Here is a 24,825-nt window from a genome sequence, read left to right as displayed (position 1 = left end):
ATAACATCTTATTTTTTTAAGTGCACAAAATTTTAATTATAAAAAAAAATTAGTTTTTATAAAATATTTTATATTTATTTCATATAATTTACATTTTTTTTTTTTTTTTCTATTTTAATTTTAATTTTTTTTTTTTTTTTTTGACAAATATTAAAAATGAAAAAAAAAAAACAAATTTTTTTCCCTTCTATATAACAAATATCTACTGTTTATTTTATGTGATTTAAATTACTTAATTTTTAAACTAAAAATATTTATTTATTTTTTTTTTTTTTTATAAATATATATATATTCTAAATATATTTATTATAATTATTTACCTATTTTTATGTATCCTCCCTCTATTTACTTTCTTCCCTTTTGAATGCACGTAAATATTTAATTTGTAAGTTTTTCCTCTATTATAATATTTTTTTCATTGAAGAATCTTCATACTTTTTTTCCTTTGTTTTATCAGACATATTAGCTTTTAATTTTATTTGATATTATTTTATAATTCTTATCTCATATAGGGCACATTAAGAAATTATACTTTGAATAGGAATAATTGTATATGTATATTATATAAAAATAATATCTTTTATATTTTCTTTTTCTTTATATTTTTAATTTCTTCTACATCTAACTTATGCTTTTTTTGTTCTTTACTTTGGTAGTCATTGTTGTAATCTGTATTTTCTTTATTTTTCTTTTTTTTATTTAAATTTTTTTCATTTTTGATGTTTTCATTTAAATTATATTCCGATTTACATTTTACATTTTTTATGCTTCTTTCATAATCCTTTATTTTCTTTTCTTCATTTTCGAATTCCTTTTGTATTATCATATTGTTAACTAAATCTTTTTCATTTTTTTTTTGCTTTCCTATTTCCTTATCTCTATCTTCTTCACTATCTTTCCTTTTCTTTTTTTGAACATCTTTTTCTATTTCTTTATCCTTTTCTTTTTCTTTATTTCTTTCTTTATTTTTTTCTTTATCCTTTTCTCTATTTTTATCCTTATCTCTTTCTTTTTCTCTGTCTTTTTCTTTATTTCTTTCCCTATTTTTTTCCTTATCTCTTTCTTTATCTTTTTCCTTATCTTTTTCTTTTTCTCTATCTTTTTCTTTATCTCTTTCTCTTTCTTTTTCTTTTTCTCTATCTTTTTCTTTATCTCTTTCTCTTTCTTTTTCTTTTTCTCTTTCTTTTTCTCTTTGTCTTTTTCTTTCTTTTTCTTTTTCTCTTTTTCTTTCTCTTTCCTTTTCCCTTTCTCTTTCCTTTTCCCTTTCCCTTTCCCTTTCTCTTTCTCTTTCCTTTTCCCTTTCTCTTTCTCTTTCTCTTTCCTTTTCCCTTTCTCTTTCTCTTTCCTTTTCCCTTTCCCTTTCTCTTTCCTTTTCCCTTTCTCTTTCCTTTTCCCTTTCCTTTTCCCTTTCCCTTTCCCTTTCCTTTTCCCTTTCCTTTTCTCTCTCCCTTTCTCTCTCCCTTTCCCTTCTTCTTTCTCTTTCTCTATATATATCTTTACTTCTATTTCTATAATTCTTTCTAAGCCATTCTCTTTCTCTACTCCTATAACTTATTTTATCTCTGTAACTATCTGTATTATACATATTTCTATAATTAGAAATGTATTTTCTTTTTTCATCCATTTCTCTGCTTTTTCTAAAATAACTATTACTACATCTTGTCTTTTCTAAATCAGCATATTTCTTTTCTTTATCTTTCTTTTTTTCATCTCTGAGTCTGATTATGTAACTATGATTATTACTTTCTTTTAATTTAAAATCAGAATATTTTGATTTTCCTACATCATTTTTCTCATTTTCTTTTAGACCTTGATCTTTCTTTTGCTCATTAATTAAATGATTTTTATGGCTCTTTGTTCCTTCTTTTGAATTACTACATGATTTATCATTAATGTTTAATTCAAATTTTTTATGATTCATGATATTATTATTGCTATTGTTAAAATTATCACAAAATGTTTTTATATTTTCTTTATTATTTTCTATGTATTCTGATCCTTTTATATATAATTTATTTTCAATAACTCCTATTTCTTTTTTATTTTCTAATTCTCCTTTTTCATTTTCCATACTCTTCTTCAAATTTTTATTTGATTCTATATGGATATTATCTGATTAAAATTAAAAAAAAAATTTGTAAGTATATAATTTAATTTAAATGTAAAAAATTAATATATGAGAATATATAAATGAAAATTTAAATAATATAATAAATGTTTTTACATATGTAAATAAAAGAATAAATAATGTATATATATTATTTTATTTTTTTAATGGGTATTTTTTTAACCAGAAGAAAAAGGGAACTTTTTCAAAATAGGATTCTGAGAAGATACTGAATGAAGAAACTGTTCATTGTATTTATTAAAAAAAAAAGCTTTCCTATAATTCCCAACATTTAAAAATCTAAAATTTTCTTGATTTTTTCTATAACTAATTTTAGAAGGATCTCTTTTTTTATAATTTTTTGTCATAAAACTATGAGCAGCTCTTATATTATTACGTTGATGAATTTTTTCAGAATATGGGGAAATTTTAAACCATGGATGATTAAGAGCGTCATTTGCAGTTATTCTTTCAAAAGGGTTCCATTTCAAAAACTTTTTCAAAAGATCTAATCCTAAATCACCAACACCAGGTATACTTCTAATAGAGTTTTCTATTTCTAACTTCTTGTTAAGATTTATATTATTAATATTGTTTGGATGAATAGGATTAAAATTTAAGGAATTCCAGTAAGGCAAATTTTTTAAATATTTTAAATCCTTATCATTAGGAAAACCAATTTTATTAACAATCATTTTTAAAATATCTGATTCATTATCAGCAGAAAATAAAGGATTACTCGTTAATAATTCAGCCAAAACACAACCACAACTCCACATATCAACAGAAGACAAATAATTTTCTGATCCTAGTAATAATTCAGGAGGTCTATACCACAATGTAATTACTCTATTAGTCATATTAGATGAATTAATATCTGAATGGAATCTAGCCAAACCAAAGTCAGCTAATTTTAATACTCCATTTTTATCAATTAATAAATTAGCTATTTTTATATCTCTATGTATTATATTATTCTTGTGACAATAATCTAATGCTTTTAATAACTGCATAAATAAGTTCTTAATTTCTCCTATAGTAAATAAATTACCACTTTTATATCTATCTTTTTTTTCTCTTTCTTCTCTTAATACTTCACTATACCCAGATAAATCAAATGGTACATATTCAAAAACCATCCATATGGATGATTTTTTTTCTTTTTTTTTTTTATACGATTTGAAAGAAGACAAGCTATCATAGGAAGATGAGCAATATGATGAACTTGATAAAGAATCTAATGAAGAATCTGACGAAGAGGAATATGATGAAGAATGAGAATATGGTGTGGAAATTAAAGAAGATTTTCTTCTATATTTTTTCGTCTTTTTTTTTCCCCCAATTAAATCAGTATCTTTTTTATTTAGATTGCATAAATTATTAACTTCCATTGTATTATTCTTTGAAACCATTTCAAATTTTTTATTATATTTATTACAGTATATTTTTTTTTTATATTCTGTACAAACAGAATATTGGTTTTGTAAATCTTCATCAAAAGGTAATTTTGAATGTACGACGCCTATTAATTCAACGATATTCTCATGTTTTAAAGAATTTAATATAGATATTTCTCTTATATAAGTTTTAGCTAAACCTTCTTTATCTCCATTTAATTTTAATTTTTTTAAAGCTACTCTCTTATTATGTGTAATATCCTCAGCCATCCATACATCCCCATAAGCCCCTTGACCTACTTGATGAACTTTAACAAAATTTTTTATTTTTAATTTGATTTCTCCTCTAATTGAATTTAATAAAAAATCAAATACTATTTCATTTTCTTTCCAATTTTCTGTTTTTATATCTTTTGAGCCTATATGTACTATGGCATCTTTTTCGTTTATTAAGGTATTACTAGAATCTTTCTGAGAATCCAACCCTATATTAATTTTACTTTCTTGAAGTGTTTTATTATTTTTACTATGTACTTTTGTGTTTAATACTATTTTTTCATTTTCCTTTGTTTGTATGAGAGCATTTTCTTTTTCATATACGTTATTAATGTTATATAAGGCACAATCATCTTTCTTAATAGAACTTGTTTTATTAATACATTTCAAGGTATTTGTAAAATTTTTATTTACATTTTGTGAATTGTTTATATAATTTTTTTTGCTTATATTGGTAATATTTTCGTTTTCATGTACACAATTTTTTTCATTGAATTCATTATTATAACCATTAATTACCTCATTATCGCTTTTTTTGTTTAATAAAAAGTTTTTATCATTTTTTAAATCATTGTTTTCAAAAAAAAAATTATCACTATAATTATTTATTGTTGTATTCCCGTTCTCTGAAGTATCATCTTCATCATTTGTAATATCTTTATATTTTCTTTTGCGAATATTTAATAAATCACATAAAGCTATTTTTTTTTTCCCTTCAAAATATTCTATTCTTTCATGTTCTTTTTTTATTAACTTATGTAAAATGTCTTCTATTATTTCTTTATTTTGACATTTATTTGCATTTAGTATATTACAAGTTATATATATATGCCATAACTTATTAATTTCTTTATTTATACGATCAAAATTTTTATTTTTGTAGTTACTCATATCAATATCATTCCATAATATGTTTTCTAAATTTATATTTTCAGGTAAATAACATTTAAAATTATTTAGTTCACATTCTTCACGCGTTTTATTTAGAATTTTTCTCTTTTTTTTATAACTAAATTTATTAAAATCATGTAAATAATTTAAGAAAAACCCAATATCATCTTTATTTTTTCTTAATTTACCATATAATTTAATAGCATCTTTATCATCTAAGTTATCAATAATATTTTCAAAATTCGCCCATAATCTTTTCTTGATTTCTTCTTTTTTTATAATGTAAAAATCATAAATTAGTTTTCTCTTTAACTCTGAAAATTTCGATAAAAATGAGGGATTTTCTAATTGTTTTAGAAATTCTTTTCTTATATCTAATTCGAGAGTATTATTTTCTAAAAAAAAATTTTCTCTTCCTGAGCAAAAATGCTTTCCAGGACCTCCTCTAAATATATTAAGAAAGAAATCCTTTTCAATTATATTCATTTTTTTAAAAAAAAAAATTTTCTCACACAATTTTAAATTATAACTAAATATTTTCCATAAATAATTTTTAAGTAATATATTCGATAAAAATGCTATTTCTAATTACTAAAAAAAAATAGCTATATATATATATTTATATATTATTGTTTTACCTTCATTTTTGTAATAAAATTACAATAAACTTTTATTTTCCTCTACATATAGTAAAAAAAAATAGATAATAATTATTTCTTAATATAATATTTAATATAAAATATTTATACATATATTTTTTTTTTCATTATTTAAAAAATAATAAAATAATAAAATTCAAAAGATTAACATCTAAAAAAATTTATTTTAATCTTAAATTTTCTTCAAGCAATAAGTTGTAATTATAAATAAATAAAAACAACTTTAAAAAAAAAAAAAAATACTTCTAAAAAATTTATATATTGAACAAAACTTCAAACTCATTTTAAAATAATTTTTCTGAATTATTTTTTTATTTTTTTAGAATATGAAATATGTGCCACGAAATACCAATAAAAAAAAAAAAAAATTTAAATTATTAAATAGTTAAAAACTTTTTAAAAACAATTTTTTTTTTTCTTTTTTCTTTGTATAAAGGAATAATTTTATATATTATTCTCTTGATTAAAAAGTAAATTCAATTTTAAGGAATGAATAAAAATAATTCTTCAACCTTTGTATTTGAAATATAATTTTATAAACAAATTTTCTGATAATGAAATTAAAGCTTTAGAGAATTTTAATAAAAACAAAAATATTTTAAGTAATGAATTTTAATTTTAATATGATTTTACTTAAATATTTTTTATGTATAAATTATATGTTTTTAAAATATTGTAAAATTACACAATTTTTTTTCAATATAAATCCTAAGTTTTTTTTTTCTGTTAATTCTTTACTGTGATTCTTATTCTGAATACCATATAATAAAATTTAGATAATACTATTTATTTGACTTCAATTTTTTTTTTTTTGTCATAAAAAACAACATAAATGTAAAAAAAATTATATAATTTCTTTATGTGAATTATTAGCTTTATCCTATTTATACCTTTGGTGTAATTACTAATAATGTTGTAGAATTAAAAATAAATTCAGTAAAACTATATTTTCCATTTTTTTAATTTGTCTATACTAATAAAAAAAAAGAAAAAAAAGCATAATTACATTTGGATTAAATAAAAATTTTGAATTAACAAACAAAATATAGAATATGGATGATCAAAATTAATGGTATAATGTATATATAAGTACAAAAGAAAATCTGGTTATCCAAACAATTTTTTAAAAGAATTTGAAGTGGAAGATTACAATATTTTTACAAGTGATGAAGAAAATATAGTTCACAAGATATATAAGGAAATTTTTAAAAAAACAAATTTATTGAAACTAAAAGATATTCAGATGATGTTATAATACATACGTAGTTATAGTTCAATACATATAAAAAAAATAAATAAAGCCATGAAATTATTAATTTTAAAGAACTTTCAGATGATAGTGAATATGATAATACTTTAAGTCTAGTAGACACCTATATAAAACCATTAAATGATTTAAATAATTAAATAAATTTCCTCTAAGAAATAATAAAAAATATGAGATCAATTAAATATAAAACTAATGTATTTGCTGAAGAACTAGAATTGATACAATGATGTTTAGAGTTGAAAAAAAAAATTAACAGATTTAAAAATTTTAGAAAAATTTTAAAATATAATTCAATATATTTTGGAAAACCTAAGTACTCATAAGGATAAAAGTTTAATATCTACGCTATTTATTATGTAAATTTCTGATGGTTACACAAAAAGTGAATTACATTTTGCAAAATATATGACTAAACTTTTTTTTGGAAAAATAAATGTAGACAAAATTTGAATTAAACATTTAAAAGTCAAAGTTTTATAAAACAAGAAATATGTTGAACTTAATTATGAAAGATTAAATAGTAAAATGTTACATTTAAATTATAAGAATAAAGAGATAGACTATGAAAGAAATAATCCTGAAAAAGAAAAAGAAAAAGAAAAAGAATTAGATATTCTTCAGCTTACATAGAATTATCTTCAGAAAATGAAAAAAAAAAATATATATAGAGAGAGAGAGAGAATTAATAGAATAGAGAAAAAACATTAAAAAAAAAAGAATTTAAAATAATAATATTAGTATTTCAACAAATAAAATTGATATTACTCATATTAATTTTAATGAAATGAAAGAACTAGAAAATATAATTCGAAGCTTATTAAATGATGTTAATAAAAACAGGAAATGTATATGATACTTCTTGATGCTAAGAAAAGTTCTGATTCAAAATTACCATGTATATTTAAAAAATATTTTGAAAATTATGATTCCATAATTAGTCATTTAAATAAGGAATATTTACTATCAAAATAACTGAATTCTTGAACATTAGAATAAAATTAGTATGATATGCAATGAAAAATAGAAAAGTATGAAATTTTAAGTTCTCTCTCTCCTTATATATTTACTAAATTTAGAAATTAATAAACAAAAGAATTAAAATACAAATGAAAAAAGTAAAGATAATAAGAAAAAAAAACAAATTTTAATATAATAATTAGAGGGAATCATGATGGGTGCCTTATTATTATCAAGTCTTGATATATTTCTTACATATAAATATGTGAAATAAAATAGTAGGATACATAATTTTTAAATGATTATAAATTTGAAGAAAATGAAAATGATAATTTTTTTTATCTAGGTGAAGAGAAATATATTGATATAACATCCTTTTATTGAGAAACTTCAAAAAAAACATATCATTTATTTATTGTATTTTTAATTTCATATAATCACCATATCTTTTAAACTTCCATTTAACATAATTTTGCTTCACAAAATTACCACAACTATCTATATATATATTCTAAATTTTGTTTTTATTTTCAAGAAAAAGGAAAAAAAGGTTTAAAAAAAAAATATATGTGTTTCGCCTCAACTAAAAAATATATCTTTTTTTTTAACCTATATACTTTCAAATTCTGCAAAAATAAGATTAATTAAAAAGTTTTATATGAAAGAATAATTCATCAAAAAAAAAAAAAAAAAGAATTAAAAAAAAAGAATTATTAAAAATTTATCCATAAGCATTTCATTTTGAATGCAATATAAAAAACTTAATCATTTATTCATTTTCTGTCACTGAAATTAACTTTTGTCTTTGAGTATTCTTTGTGAATTCTAAAAATTTTTTTTAATGTTGTAACAAGAATTCATAGAAAAAATTAAGAATAAGAATTACAAAATTTATTTCCTTTTACATATTATATAATAGTAGTGATAATTTTTATTTTTTTTTTAAATTGTCTTAATAATTAAAGAAGCACCTGTAAACTACTAAAAAAATTTCAAGGTGCACATAATTCACCGACATTTTTTTTTTTTTATTTATATTTTTTTCATTTTATATTCTTTCTTTTTTTTTTTTATTCATTTAAAATGTAAATATTCTTTTTTATTATATACTAAGGAATAATTTCTTTTTTCTCTTTTTTTTTTTTTATTTAGATAAATTTTAATAACAAAAATATGTGTAAATAAAAAAAAAAAAATTATACAAATATGAATGATATGAAAGAGACTAACATAAATTTAAATGATGAAAAAAAAAAAGAATACAAAAATAAAATAACAAATTTTTTTAAAATAAAATATGAAGTAAAAAAAAATGAATCGAATCAAGATTTAAATTTTAAAATTAATGATGACAATATTCCTAGCGGTTCACATTTAAAAAATAATGGTATAGATGCAAAAGGGACTATTTTAAAGAAAAAATTAATTGAAGATAATTTTTTTAGAAATGATAAAAATTTTAGTGAAAAAATACAACTTAAATATATCAAGAAAAATGACAAAAATTATTCAGAGACAAAAATGGAAAAGCAAACAAAAAATAATAATTTAATTTTAATTAATTCAGACAATAATAAAAAAAATTATGAAAATGTAAATTTAAATTTTATTCCAAAAGATACAAAAAGCACAACTATATATGGAACAAATCTAAAAAAAAAGGAGACTAATACAGATTGTATCATAAAGAATACAAAACGAGGTAGAAAAAGAAAAAAAAAAATTGATGAAGAAAATAACATAATAAATATAAATGAAAAAAAAGAAAATACAAATAAAAATAATTATGATTTATGTAACTTTTCAAATAAAAGTAACGTTAATATTAATAATGATTTAACTAGAAGTAAAATAAATATTATAGAAGGTAAAAATTCCAAAAAAGAAAATTCAACAAATAATTTTAATAATGATTTACCTGAAAACAAGATATATCAAGAAACAACCACAAATATTCCTAATGAAAGTAAAAAAATAGTAAAATCAAGAAAAATATCTTTAGTAAACTTCTTTGGAAATGATATAGAAATTACAGTTAATGTAAATGAAGATATAAATTCTGAAAATGAAACAAGTAGCGAGAATAGTTTTAAATGCGTTAAAAATAATAATAAATTAAAATTTAATAATGCAAATATTGAAAGTGAAAAAGAAAAAAAAAACTTAGAATCATTATATAGGAGAAATTCGATTTCAGATTATGAAAATTATAATCATTCAAATTACAGAAATGAAATAGATAATAGAAAAAATCAAATTGAAAATAAAAAAGTTAATAATAATCAGAAAAAAAAAAATACATCAAATAATACTTTAATTGATAAAGAAAATTCACACAATCCTCTAACTGCAGACAAATTAATAATTGAGAATAAAAGAATACTAAAATCAGATAATGAATTAGACTCACAAAGTATCAAGAGGAAAAGAACTAAACGAATAAGAAATAGTTGCATCGGAATAGAAATAAAAAAAGATAATAAATATTTTAATAATAAAGATAAGAGAAGATCGTGTTTAAATATTGAATTCACTAATAATTTAGACAAAAAAGAAAAAAATAACTTAATTCAAGATATATTACCTATAGATGTAAATAATAAAGGGAAAGAAGATAACAAAAATGTGGAAAAAAAAAAAGAAGAAGAAATAGATAGAAATAATTATAATAACAATTTTTATCAGTTGCAAAATGTGCAAGAAAAATTAACTTCAATTAAAAATAATTATAGATTAAATGATAATGTAAGTGATATATTAAATGAAAAAAGAAAAATAAAAATTTTAAGGATCTTAAATAAATATTATTTTGATAAGGAATATAATAAGTATATTAATTTAAAAAATAAAAAAACAAAAAGCAAAAAAAAGAATTCTATAGAATTATTAAGAGATAAATCTAATAAGCCTTATACTTTTTTTATTGCGGGAAAATTCATATATTTCAGCAATTTTGTACTAACTAAAAAATTGAAAGATATTGGATATAGCATTACTAATAATATTCGAAGATGTAATTCATTAGTTTTAGGATATGATTTAAGCTCAGATATTTTAAGAAAAATTTCAAATTTTGATGGTGAGATTTTTAATGAAAAACGTATTATGGAGCATTTAAAAATAAATTTGCAAAAATATCTTAATATTTTTACTCCAATAAATAAAAATAATGGAAAAAAATATAAGTTTTATTTCAATGAAACAAACATAAAAAATGCTGACGTTTCTTTGATAGATAACAAATTACATAATTTCTGCAAATCCATAAGTAATTTATTGGATAGCATTAATGTAAATAACTTAGACAATAATGTGCTAAATGATTTAAAAAAAAAATTAAATAATTTTTTATTATTTTTGCATATTTCCAAAAACAAATTTCAGTCAGACATAAATTCCATTTTGTATTATTATAAAAAAAATTATGCACTTATAAATCTACTCAATGAAGAAAACTTTACAAGCTTTATTCTATTCTTTAAAAAAATATGTAATTTGTTTTCAACCTGTTATATTAATAATAACCTTTTAACTTTGGAAAATAATATTACTATTGAAATATACTTAAAAAACGAGGAAAATTCAAAGGAGGATCATAATACTAAAAAAGAGAGTTTAAAAATAGAAGAGAAAATAAAAGAAGGGATAAATGAAAATAATGTAATAAATAATAAAACAGAAAATACCAGAAAAAATGAAATATTACATTATACAGAAAATAATGAAAGCAAAAATTTTGTAAATGCTCGTAAATTTTATATGAAAAACGTAACAGAGAATGAAATACAAAAAGAGGAAATTTTGAATAAGGAAAAATACTGTAAAGATGATTTCTTATTTGATCATATGGCAATTAATGATTATTTTGAAGATAGAGAATCGAATGAAATTTCTAACGATAAGGAAGCCAATGATAATTTAAATTTAGTCGAAAATAAAATTTTACAGAACATAAAAAAGAGTGAAAAGTTAAAAAAAATAGATAATTTATGGAGTAGTTTTTTTAAACCTAATAGCCTGTATGAAATTGCTGGACATAAAAATGAAATTTTAAGGTTGTATAAAATTTTAAAAAAAAAGTTTCATGATCATATTATGAATATAAAATATGAAAATGTAGACTATATAGAAAAAGTTGAAAAAAAAAAAAATACAAAAAAAGAGATAGAATCAGATATAAATATTATTTTTCTTATTTATCCTCCCAATTCTGGAGTAAAAAGATTAGTAGAATTAATTTGTTATGCATGTGATTTGTGCCCTATTTACGAAAATAAAGTACAAAAATATAAAAACATAAATTATTTCTTTAAATATACTCATGGTTTGAAAGCAATATCAATATATAATGCAAACAGATTAGATAAAAATTCAATATACGAATTAAACTTAAGAAATGATGTATGTATATGCTTATATGAAGATAAAAATTATATTATTAACAATTTTAATAATTTTAATCCACCTTTATTGGATAACATCAAACACTTTCTTATTAAATTTTCATATCCATCTAAGAAGGCACTATTTTATAGATGTTTTGCTGTTTCTTCATGTGTTATAAAAAACTTAAAAAAAAAAACTTTTAAGTTATTATTTGAAATATGCAAATTAAAGAATTTTTCATATTCTATTGAAAGTGTTTACAATAAGTTACATTTAATATCTATTTATATAAATTATATTAAAAATAATTACTCTTTTGAAAAAGAATCAGAATCTAATAATAAAATGAATGTGAATAATTTAAAGAAGATTATAATATGTGATAGTAATGATAGTAATACAAGTTCTAATATATATGATGATGATAAAAATCATTTATTAAATAATAAATTTGCAGACAAAAATTATTTAGAAAATAAAAATGATATTTCTTTTCCAAATAATATAATATATGAATATATCACAAGTCACCTTTTAAATAGATTTTTAATTAATAACCATGAGGAGATTGAATACGATATTTTTAAACAAAATGATATGACCTTATACAAATCAAGTAATTTAAAAAATTTGAACAAATTAAATAATGATTATTATTTTTATGGAGGATTTGATTTAGAAGAAATAAATGATATAGTTTACGATTGCTTTGATAAACTTTATCTTAGACATAAAAATGATGTAATTTTAGACTTTAACATAAAGAAAAATAATATGTTAGAAGATAATATTGATTATTTGTATATGAATGATAAATCTAAAAAAGAAAGAGAAAGCATTTTAATAAAAGTTCTAGAGCTATATTTATTTTCTTCCATTCTTATAAAAACAAACGATATCAATATTTCCTTAATTGCTATAGATATGGTGGTTTATTGGAGTACATTTCTGTATATGAATCCATCATTTTCAAGAACAAAACATAAAAAACAAAAAAGCATTTACCAAAATGAAGAAACAATAAATTTAAATAATAATGATTATATAAATCAAATCAAATTAAAAGACCAATTTAAAAATAAAATTGATAAATGTAATAAAATATATTCTGAAAAAATAAAAAAATACAAACATCTCATGCTTCATTTTAAGTTTCCATTTAATTTTTCATCAGCAAATATAGTATATGATATTTTACAATCTAATAAAATTGTCAATTTCAATTTAAAAAAAAAATAAAAATAATGAAAATTATTTAAAATAACTTGTAATTTTTATAATTAATTCTCCTTTTTTATTACTATAAGCTTTAAAAAAAATTTTTTTTTCTTCTGATCTTTTTATATATATTTTTTTTTTTACTCTATTAATACCTTTTTTTTTAAATTTTTTACTTTTTATTCTATCTTTTATTATGTATTTTTATTATTATTTTATTTTATTTTATTTTATTTTATTCTTTATTTTTTTTTTTTTTTTGTTAATTATGACAAATTTTTTAATTTAAATTTTTTGAAAAATTAATGTTGATGTATGCTTCATTTTAAAACTTTTGAATATTTTTCCATTAGGTGTAAAAATAACATTTTTATTTTTTTTTAAGTTATTAATATTTGAATTTATGAAACTAGAGTCATAAATGGATGGAATATATTTTAATAATTTATAAATAATATAGGAATTATAAAAATCAACTTTTCGGATAAAAGACAATGAAAAATCATTGGGAAACTTGCACGTTAAATATTTGTCATTAATTCGTAAATGCAAATAACCTTTTTCTTTTAATAAAGTGGAGGAGTTTTTAAATAAATAATAAAATAACTTATTAAGCAAAAAATATTCTGCTTTTTTATAATATTTAATATAATTATCATCTTCTTTATTTAATTTGATATTCCATTTTTTCTCAATAAGCTCTTTTGTTGGCAGTACAAAAGGAAAATTAAACACTATGATATCAAAAGTATTTTTTAAAAAATGTCTATCAATTGTTTCAACATTAATATTAGATACATAAATACCCCCATAATTTTCTAATATTTTTAAATTTTTTGTAAAAATATTTCCATAACTTTTCGTTAATTTTGATTCATCCTCCATTGATGTAGCAACAATATTGCATAAGTTTAAATTCTTTTGTAAAAGTGCACTAAATGATAAATTAGCTTCTCCTATGCATAAAATTTTTTTTTTATTTTCATAAATAACATCTCCTATTATTAAATCTTTATAATCATTATTCTTTATACAATCATATAAATATTTCTCGTAATCATTAATACATTCCTTCTCATATAGTATATTTCTTAATTTATTATAATCATTTTTTATGCATTCTCTGTATTTTTCAATTAATTCTTTATTCATATATTTTTCAACTTCATAATTACCCAAAAATAATAATTTTTCAAAGGATCCACATTCTTTTTTAATTTCATTTAATTTATAGCAACTGGAATTGAAATTTACAAAATATGATTTTAAAAAATTTATTAGCCTACATTTTTTAATAAAAAAAGGATTGTTCATATTTTATTATTCTTCAGTTGATAAATCTAGAAAAATAATAATATCCTTTTAAATATCCATAATATTAATTTTTTTTAATATATTAAAAGCAAAGATAAATTTATATAAAATTATTGCTATCAAAAACTATAAAACTTATTGCATTGGAGAAAATAAAATTACTTCAAATTATATATTAATAAAATATTTAGTATAAAAAGAAAATGATCTTCAAAAAAAAAAATTTATGTTAAAATAAGTTTTTAATTTATAATATACATACATATTTTTTATTTTTATTTTTTATTTTTATTTTTATTTTTCTTTTTTTTCTTTTTTTTTTTTTGCATATCCATAACATTCTTATTTTAATTAAATATTAAAAAAATAATATTTAATTTGAAATACTCCATAAAGGAAAAAAAAAAAATTTTAAGTTTGAAATAAAAATATATATTATTTTTTTTCTTTTATTCTAGAATTATTTTGATAATATATAAATCATTATATAAAATGATTCTTTAAATACAAAAAAAAGAGAATAAAAAATATTTCTATAAAAATAAAATATTACATTCTTCTATAGAAAAAGCAGTTTTTTTATGTTTTTAAAAAAAAATTAAACTAATACATAAAAAAAAAAAAAATTTATATTCATATATAAAAAATAATGAATTATAAAATATAATTTAAACATAATTTAAGTATATTTAAAAAAAAAAAGAAAAAAATCATTAAAAAAAAATGAGTAACGATGATTCTAGTGCATTATCATGTTCTTTAAGTTTAGAAAGTGATAGCTGTAACGATGAAGAATATGACACAAATTTGAGCAAATTAATTGAAAATAAAACATTAAACTGGATATTTGTTGGAGGAAAAGGAGGAGTTGGAAAAACTACAACATCTTGTTCAATAGCAGTTCAATTAGCAAAAAGAAGAGAATCAGTTTTGTTATTATCAACAGATCCTGCACATAATACTAGTGATGCGTTTAATCAAAAGTTTACTAATAAACCCACGTTAGTTAAATCATTCAATAATTTATATTGTATGGAAATAGATACTACATTTTCTGAAAATACAGCATTTAAATTAAATAAAAAAGATATTTTTGAAAATATTATTCCAGAATTATTGCAAAGCTTTCCAGGCATTGATGAAGCTTTATGTTTTGCTGAATTAATGCAATCAATAAAAAATATGAAATATTCAGTTATTGTATTTGATACAGCTCCAACTGGGCATACTCTAAGGCTTTTGGCTTTTCCTGATTTGTTGAAGAAAGCTTTAGGCTATTTAATTAACATAAGAGAAAAATTAAAGGGAACTCTCAATGTTTTAAAAAATCTAACTAACAATGAAATGGAATTAGAAAATTTATATGAAAAAATTAATCATTTAAATGCTATGTCTAGTAGTATTCAATCAAATTTTCAAAACCCTTTGAAAACAACTTTTGTTTGCGTATGTATTCCTGAATTTTTAAGTGTTTATGAAACGGAGAGATTAATACAAGAGCTCACAAAAAAAAATATTTCTTGTTATAACATAGTCGTAAATCAGGTTGTTTTCCCGTTAGAATCTCCCATCATCGATGTAGATGAATGTGCAAAATTATTAAAACAAATAAATAATAAAGAAATTGAGAAATGTTTTAATAGCCTCATCATAAAAACCAAAGAATTAGAGGATGTTTATATTTCAAGAAGAAAGTTACAATCCAAATATCTTATGCAAATTAAAAATTTATATGGAAATGATTTTAACATTGTCTGTATGCCTCAGTTAAAAAATGAAATTAGAGGATTAGATAATATATCATCATTTTCTGAAATGCTCTTAGAATCAAAAGAAATACCAATATATAACTAAAAATTATAAATAAAAAAAATAAATATGTATTTATCCTTGAATTTATTTCTATATATGCATTCCAATAAAATGTAAAATTAAAGTAATTGTGCGTTTCTTATATACAAACATAACAATGTAAATTTTTATTTTAAAAAAATTAAAGAATCTATTTTAAAATTATTAAAATTTATAACTTTTTATCAAATGAAAATTTTTTATGCTTATATATTTATTTAAATCAATTTTAGAAAGAAAATTTATATTTAAATAAATTAAAAAATATAAAAGCATATCAAATAATAAAGAAATATATAAAATAAAATGTATAGCAAAATTTTAATAATTATATAGTTTTAATAGGTAATATATTTTTTGTATACTTAAAAAAAAAAAAATAAAAAAGAATGAAAAAATAACAATAATAAAAAAAATTATGACATAAAGTATTAATCAGTGAGTCTCAATAAAAGAACATTTGAAGCCTCTGCTAAATCTTGTTCAGGACACTAAAAAAGAGAAATTAAATCAAAGTTATTAATTTAATTATTTTTTAAATTAAAAAATTTTCTATTTTACTCATATTTATCTTTATTTAGAATTCTTATAAAAAGAATTCCATTTTTATCATTTCCATTATTTAAAATCATCTCTACTATTTTATATTTAGTACATATATTTATAAATGTTTCAAAAAAACATATATGTTTTTTTAGTACCTGTTGAAGATTTTTTAAATTATTAATTGCATTAGAATTTTTAACTGCTTCCAAAAATTCAGGTATTTCATCCCCATCATTCTAAGTCAGAAAAATCAAAAGGATAAAGTAAAATAGAATAAGGATTTCATTTTTTTTTTTTTTTATATACATTTTAAAATGTATCTCATTATGCTTTATATATATGCTATGTGTAAAAATATATATATATTATTTAGCACAAACCAATATAAAATCTTCTAAATGATAAATCGCTTCTAATTGAGTGTATAGAGGTTGACTATCATCATAATTTGATGACCTAAAGATATTAAAAAAAAAACAAAAAATTAAATAAAAGTGACTAATAGCATATATTTAATTTTATTTTAATTATAACAGTTCTAATAAATTCACAAGTTGAGCGATCCCTCCTAATTTTAAAAACTCCTTTTTATATTTTTTATCTAAAGAAATAAGGAAGTGATTATAAATTAATATATAATACCAAAAATTATTATATTTTTTTTTTTTTTATATATATACCTAAAACAAAAATATTTCTACATGTTTGTGCACAAGCTGCTTTCATCCCATCTATATTTGACTTCATTCCACTAATTAAATATGGTAAAGCACCATTCTCGAACATGCAAATGCAATTTTTTACATCTGAACAACATTAAGTATTATGTATTTAAAAAATTATAATTATTTTGAATTGTTATTTTTTTCTAACTATCAACTGATAAAAATGACAAAGCAACTACAGAAGCATGTATTCTATCTAATTCCTATTTAAAAAAAAATAATAATAAAATTTTAGAATATATTTCTAATTATATTGAAATAATTTTTTTGAATTGTTTATTACATGTGATTTTAACAAATTTATAAGGACAGGTATTCCATCAGCTTCACGAATTGCATCTTTGTAATGTGGTTCGTCTAACAAAAAATATTTATGGAACAATATAATTATGTATTTAAATATAATCAATTTATCATGCACACATATATTTACTTTAAAATCTTTTATTTTTTTTTTTATTTTAATTTTTCATTACTTTCTTTACTAGCTAATATTGCTAACTGAGTCGCTGATAATGCACCAATTGTTTTCGGATCTGCAGCCCAAGGATGCATTCTATCCTCCAATTTTTCTATCTGATTTAAAGAAAATAAAAATATTCATAGGCAGATTATCACAGTAAAATTATTTTTCATATAGATATATATTTATACTTCACAAGTAGATGAGCATAAATTAACGAATTCTTGTACATCATTTTCATCATATGCCTTATCAAACCTTAGAATATCATTACCTAAAAAAATAACGAAATTATTTTGTTTACAATTTTTTTTAAATAATTTAAACAAAGAAACCTAAATTTAGATTTTATGTTCAAGTATATATGGAAAAGTTCAATATATATTTGAAGAATTAAAAAGTTTACTTGTAAAGGATAATAGTTTTCTTAAAGTTTTTGACCCCTCTTTACCAAATTCGTGTAATTTATTTTTATAAAGCAACTTATATTAAAAAAATAATATATATTATTAATGAATATTAAAATAATAAAAGTAACATGTGTAGAAAATACATTTATAATATATTATCAATTAATAATTTTTCTCTTTATGTAATTTTAAAAAAAAAAAATTTTATTTTTTATTTTTTTTACATCTCTTCCTGCACAACAGTGATTTCCCATAATTTCTTTGGGTTTAATAAAAAATAAATTAATATTTTAATTAAATCTAAAACATAATCATATGATTTTGCCTTACAATGTAAATTTTGTATTTGAAAACATATTTTCCTTTTAAAAGGAACTCGAAAGAAAAACATGAATTCAAAATGTTATTTTTTTTAATTCTAATTTTATTAATATCTTATTTACCTGTGCATAAATATAAGAACAAATATATGTATATATATATATTTTTTTTTTTTTGTCGTTTAATAGCGTTAATAGATGTTTAAACAACATCCTTTTATGTCATAGTAACTTTTTTTTTTATGTTTTCTTAATTTAAGAATTATAACAAATAGCCTTTCTGAACAAATAACTATTCGTATATTTATTATATTTTTTTTATTTTTTAAACAATAAAATAGTATTAAACAAATTTGCACACTTCTATTTTTTTTTTTTCATTCCTTCTTTATATAAAATTTTCTTACTATTTTTTTTTTGTTCTATTGCATTTAAAAACATTTATTTTTTATTTTTATAATGCAGTTTAATGATCCAAAATGAACTTTTTTAATATATGATTTTTTAAAATAAGAAAGTTTCAAAATAAATTTTACAGTTGCATAAACTAACTTTCCATCATATAAAGGAGCGTGATTTATTTGCACACTCAGAAGCTCTTAGTTCAAAATTTATTTTAAGTATATACAATAGAATTGACTTATAAATTTTTTTTTTCTTCTTATCACAGTTATGATATAGTGAACGAATTTTAATTTTTTTTTTTTTGGAAGTGTGTAGTTTTGGTGTGTGCCATATTTTTTTTTAATACATTTTTATCTTTCTTTTTTTATTTCGCTATAAAGATAAATAATTTAAGGAAATTTTTCTTGTACAAAAACAACAGAATTTTTCTAAAATTCTTAATATGGGCTAAAAATATTCTTCTTCTTTAAAGAATATTCTCAGTTGAAATTTTCATATACATTTTTATTAGATAGTAGCATATATTATTTTTCAATAACTATAATATTGCTATCACATTTTTCTTTTTTAAATATGTCGTATTAATATTTATTTAACAATAGTAATACTAAAGTTAGTTGTTATGTGTAGATTTAATAAATTATTTTGTTAATTTTTTGAATTAAAATTTTTATATTTTATCAAATCATAAAAATCTTTTGGAAAAGAAATATTAATAATAACGAAAACCTTTAGCCACTTTTTTTTTTTTATTAATTCAAGTAAACAAACTAAAATGTTAAATTTTTGAAATTATATTAAAATAAAATAATACATTGTAAATAATGTATCTCAAATGAACAAAAATTTAATTATACAATGTAATGAAAATTTAGACAAAAATTGGTAAGTAATCATTAAATGTTTTGCTTATAAATAAATTATTCACAAAAAAAAAAATTAATTTGCCTGTTAATAAAAAAAATAATACATTACCTATTTTTAAAAGAAATTACATGACCGTACATTTATTTTTTTTTTTAATAGCTATTAATCTTTTTTGTATAGCTTTAATTTTAAAAAAAATGAATCAAAACTTGACATTATATTTTGAATATTTGTTCACTTCTACATATAGACTTTTTTTTTTTCAATTTTTAGACTTTTAATAATTAAAAATATTTATTAAAAATTTTCATTATATTCTTGTCATAATATATTCAATAAAATATATACAAGATGTAAAATTACAATTTTTAATTGTGCTTATGAAAAGAATAACTAAATAAAAATAATTTTAATTCTCAATTCATAATAACATACTTTTTGAAATTTTAAACTGTGAAAAAATTCTTAGTTAAATATAATGTTATGTTTCATTTAACCCACAGCATTGGGGCTAAATTTTAATTTGCTTTTTTTATTTTTTCTGTATTTTTAAAATATATTTTTAATATGCGCACAGTTCTCTTTAATGGGCCATTTATTCCCGAAATGGATGCTGGATACAATATTCAAACAAATGGTGTTAGTATTAACTTTTTAAAAGATCCTTTTTGTTTTAGGTATAATATAGTAAATGCAAACGATAAAAATGAACCAAATAAACCAGTAAATTTTATTGACAAATATATGAAAATATTGAATCCTCTAACAACCACAAAATTAGTGGAAGTGCCCCGATATATATATAAAGAACGTATAATAAATAAAAAAAATATAATATATAAGAATGTTTATGTTCCATATATAGGCCCTGTTTATAAAATTAAGGAAGTAAAAGTTCCTATTTATAAGGAAAAAATAAAATATATTCCAAGAATCATTGAAAAAGAAAAAATTTATGAAATACCAAAAATTGAAATAAAAAATAAAATTCAAGAAAAATTGGTATACTTACATAGGAACAACATAAAATATAAAAAATTAAATCATGTTGTTGAAAGAGTTGTTCCCATATTAAAAACTGAGGTTATGGAAAAAACTGTGAAATTGCCAAATGTCCAAAATCAAAAAATTTTAGATAAAAATGGAACTAATAGAAATAAAGCCTCCGGTATTCCAGAAACTAGTGGAGAATTATGCAAAATTGATCATGAAAAAAAAAATAGTGAACAAAAGAAAATAGAACAAACTACAAAAGAAGATATACTCGAAAAGAAAGAAGAAAGAGAAGAAATTAACGAGAAATATGAGAAAAAAAATATTGGGGAAATAGAAGAAATAAATGAAAATGAAATTATAAAGGAAGTCGAAGAATTAAAAGAAGATAAAGAAATAAAGAAAATAGAAGAAAATAAACTTAATATATATAATTGTTCTCTTCCCTTAAAATTAAGTTTATCTCATGAAATTAAAAAAAAAAAACAATTAAGTACAGAAATATCATCACAAAAACAGTATTTAAAATTTTCTGACGAACTAAATTTATCCAATGTTAGTAGTGAAAACACAGATATAAGCTTTAATACATATTCAACTGAAAATACAAATTAGAATAATTCGTCTTTCAAAATACTGCAAAATAATTGGAGATACAGATCCCTTAGCAAATATATATAAACTATATATATCAATGAATTTCGCTAATAAATGTAACATCTTTTTTTATTATAATATTTTATCAAAAAAGAATATAATTTTAAATAAAAAAAATTACACATAATAATATATAATTTTTAAAAAAATAAAAAAAATTATCTAAAGTGATTAGATAAAATGTTTAAAATACAATATTGGGTATTCACAATTTTAATTTGGTAATGAAAAAAAATTATAAAAATAACCAAATAATTAAAATTAACAATATATCTAATTTAATACTAAAAAAGGAAGAATCATTTTTAATATATTTAAATATAAATACATATGATAAATGTTTATAATATGAGAAGAAAAAAAAAAAAAAGATAAAATATAATATATAGAAATATACCAGATTTAAAGTGTATAAAAAAGAATAAGTAACCACAAAATATGGTGTATTTACTAGACATAAAAATACTTTAATGATATAAAATTTTAAAAAATTAAAATATCCTCAAAAATTAAAAAAAAATTATAAATATATAAAAACTAATTAAAAACTATTATTGAAGCCATAAATAAAAAAGTACAAAAAAAAATTGTGATAAATAAAATTAATTATATAATAAATTATTTCATCTTGATTTATACTTTTTTTTTTCATATTCATATTTTAGATCACATTGTATCATTTTTCTTATTTTTATAACTTTTTTTATATATTTAATGAGTAAATATTTAAAAATAATTAAAGAATAAAATATTCATCATACTCCTGTGAAACACTAAAAAAAAAAAAAAATCATTCTTCTGTATGTTTGTTCAAAAAGCTTGTTAATTTAAATGTTACTTCTTTTATTTTTTCTTTTAAAGGCAATAAAGAATCTTTTTTTTCTGTAGAAATAAATACTGAATTTTCTTTTATATCCTTAGGTAAATTAACTTGATCAAAATCTATTAAATCTGATTTTGTTATAACATCAATCCAAGGTCTAAAAGGAAATAATCCCCTTAAATAATATCGAATGTCTATTTGAGATTTTAAAGACGAGTATTTATGATCATCTTTTTTTAAAGGATCAAAAACATATATAACTGCTGAAGGCAAATTTTTTAAAGATGAAAGAGTTAACTTTTCCATGAGATTTCTTTTTTCTTCTGGACGATTTATTAAACCTGGTAAATCCATTATTTGTGCTGTATGTATATCATTTTCATCATTAAAAGAGTAATGACCTAAATTAAATTCTTTTGTTGTAAAATTATAATCTGCTATTTTGGATTTTGAATTTGTAATTGAATTAAGAATACTACTTTTTCCTACATTAGTGCAACCTATTATTGATATAGCAGGCTTTGTTATATCAATATATTTTATTTTTCTAATTTTTTTTATATAAGAATTATGTGCATCCAACCATTTTCTTCCTGATTGTAATATAATATTTATGTCTATTATAGCTTCATTTAATTTACCAAATATTTCTCTACATGTTTTTAAATATTTCAACTGACCTGCATAAGTTTTACCAGTTAATGTTATTAATTTTCTAACCTCTAAAATATTATTTAAAACATCAGTGAGTGAATTGGAAACCTCTCCATCCTTATATAAATTAGATATAGCATTTTCGTATAAGCTATACTGAAATGGATGTAAAAATCTTTTTAGGTTTTTATGCAGATTATATATATTGTTTAATGGTCTAGATAAAAGTTTTGTATATAAATCTACTTTAATGCAACATTCTTTACATATTCTTTTTTTGGTATGTTTTTCTTTATTTATATTATTATAAATACTAGTTAATTCTAATTTAATCAAGTCTTTTTTTGTCCCTTTTTTTCTTTTTTTTGATAAATCATCATAAGGTTCAGAATTTATACTCTTTTTATCAACATTTTTAATTAAATATAAATTTCCTTTCTCTATGAACTTAAGATATAACAAAGCATCTTTAATTACTTTTATGTTATCTTTAAATTTTGGTATTTTCTGAAAAATATTTGCGACATACGTTTTTACTTCAATTTTTTTTTCTTTTTCTTTAAATATATCACTATAATTATATATATTTTCAAATTTTACTTTTTGTATCCTATTTGGATCATCTTTAACTAAAAGACTATTATTTCTATTATTAACAATATCACTATTTGTTTCTATATTTGAATTATTTTCTAAATTATATTTTTTTATTTGAATATTTTCAATGCTTTGATTCTTAATACTATTGCTTTTATTATATCCATTTTCTGCTTCATTAATATCATTTTCATTTTCTTTTTTTTTATAGAATGGATTATTTTTATCCAAGTTATAATGTTTATATATATGTGAGAAGTCAAAAAATTTTACACTTTCAGCAGGATTTTTTTTGTTAATTTCATCATTTTTATCATTGATCAAAGATAGATATGTATAATATTTATTTATACATTTATTTTTTCTAAATTTCATAATTCTTAAAATATAATTTTTTTTAAAATATAAAAAATTGTTATTACTAGTATAACTTCTTTTTTTAAGAAAACAAAAAATTATCCCATAAATATGTAATAAAAAAATGGCTTTTACTATAAAACTCATTTTCTTCTCTTTTTTTCTTTTTTAATTTGCATCAATAGTTTATCATTAGAAATATTTTATTTCTATTAGTTTTTTTTTCAAGCATTTTGATAAAATTACATTGTATATGGAGAAATCACTTCATTAAAGTCTTAAAAATACTTAAAAAATGTTCATTGATCCATTTTTTTTTTTTCCCCTAAAATATAAAATTAATTTAAATTTATAAAAATGAAAAATCTAATATAATTATTACAGGAACTAAATTCCTTATGAGAAATATGTTACAGCTTAATTTTAACATAAAAATAAAAATATATATATATTTTCTTCCACTTGTTTAATCTATATTTTTATGTATGTTGTAATTTGGTGATTACATATTTTTTTATCTCATTTAAAAAAAAAATTTTTTTTTTTCATTTGATTTTATATAAATTTTTTTTTTTTTTTTTTCATGCAATATATAATGTAAATACAATATTAAATGATTAACTATTTTTTTTTTTATTATTTTTCTTTTTTTCTTCTTTTTTATTTTTTTTTATTTTTTTTT

The 24,825-nt window shown here is 19.2% G+C and overlaps 7 protein-coding genes across 7 annotated transcripts; 3 read left to right on the top strand and 4 right to left on the bottom strand.

Annotated features, from left to right (window-relative positions):
- Nucleotides 1-580: 580 nt before the first annotated feature.
- Nucleotides 581-5,157, bottom strand: CRK3 (cdc2-related protein kinase 3, putative; the record flags this gene model as incomplete). The annotated part of the gene is made up of 2 exons (XM_028675360.1): nt 581-2,112; nt 2,292-5,157. 2 exons carry the CDS (start codon nt 5,155-5,157, stop codon nt 581-583), a joined length of 4,398 nt encoding a protein of 1,465 aa, XP_028531956.1.
- A 3,606-nt stretch (nt 5,158-8,763) lies between these two features.
- On the top strand, nt 8,764-13,182 carry PRELSG_0510400 (conserved Plasmodium protein, unknown function; the record flags this gene model as incomplete). The annotated part of the gene is made up of 1 exon (XM_028675359.1): nt 8,764-13,182. One exon carries the CDS (start codon nt 8,764-8,766, stop codon nt 13,180-13,182), a length of 4,419 nt encoding a protein of 1,472 aa, XP_028531955.1.
- A 264-nt stretch (nt 13,183-13,446) lies between these two features.
- PRELSG_0510300 (conserved Plasmodium protein, unknown function) lies at nt 13,447-14,475 on the bottom strand (the record flags this gene model as incomplete). Its single annotated transcript, XM_028675358.1, has 1 exon — nt 13,447-14,475. The coding sequence occupies one exon, from the start codon at nt 14,473-14,475 to the stop codon at nt 13,447-13,449; it is 1,029 nt and encodes a 342-aa protein (XP_028531954.1).
- A 723-nt stretch (nt 14,476-15,198) lies between these two features.
- On the top strand, nt 15,199-16,329 carry PRELSG_0510200 (arsenical pump-driving ATPase, putative; the record flags this gene model as incomplete). Its single annotated transcript, XM_028675356.1, has 1 exon — nt 15,199-16,329. One exon carries the CDS (start codon nt 15,199-15,201, stop codon nt 16,327-16,329), a length of 1,131 nt encoding a protein of 376 aa, XP_028531953.1.
- Nucleotides 16,330-16,757: 428 nt separating this feature from the next.
- Nucleotides 16,758-18,724, bottom strand: ARO (armadillo-domain containing rhoptry protein, putative; the record flags this gene model as incomplete). Its single annotated transcript, XM_028675355.1, has 11 exons — nt 16,758-16,817; nt 17,028-17,108; nt 17,253-17,328; nt 17,407-17,473; nt 17,553-17,678; nt 17,746-17,800; nt 17,881-17,954; nt 18,074-18,173; nt 18,252-18,334; nt 18,467-18,542; nt 18,695-18,724. The coding sequence occupies 11 exons, from the start codon at nt 18,722-18,724 to the stop codon at nt 16,758-16,760; spliced, it is 828 nt and encodes a 275-aa protein (XP_028531952.1).
- A 1,905-nt stretch (nt 18,725-20,629) lies between these two features.
- Nucleotides 20,630-21,670, top strand: PRELSG_0510000 (conserved Plasmodium protein, unknown function; the record flags this gene model as incomplete). The annotated part of the gene is made up of 1 exon (XM_028675354.1): nt 20,630-21,670. The coding sequence occupies one exon, from the start codon at nt 20,630-20,632 to the stop codon at nt 21,668-21,670; it is 1,041 nt and encodes a 346-aa protein (XP_028531951.1).
- Nucleotides 21,671-22,502: 832 nt separating this feature from the next.
- On the bottom strand, nt 22,503-24,290 carry PRELSG_0509900 (GTP-binding protein, putative; the record flags this gene model as incomplete). The annotated part of the gene is made up of 1 exon (XM_028675353.1): nt 22,503-24,290. One exon carries the CDS (start codon nt 24,288-24,290, stop codon nt 22,503-22,505), a length of 1,788 nt encoding a protein of 595 aa, XP_028531950.1.
- Nucleotides 24,291-24,825: the final 535 nt, after the last annotated feature.

This window comes from Plasmodium relictum (assembly GCF_900005765.1).
Source record: "Plasmodium relictum strain SGS1 genome assembly, chromosome: 5".
Classification (NCBI taxonomy): Eukaryota; Apicomplexa; class Aconoidasida; order Haemosporida; family Plasmodiidae; genus Plasmodium; species Plasmodium relictum.
This window is presented reverse-complemented; position numbering and strand designations above follow the sequence as displayed.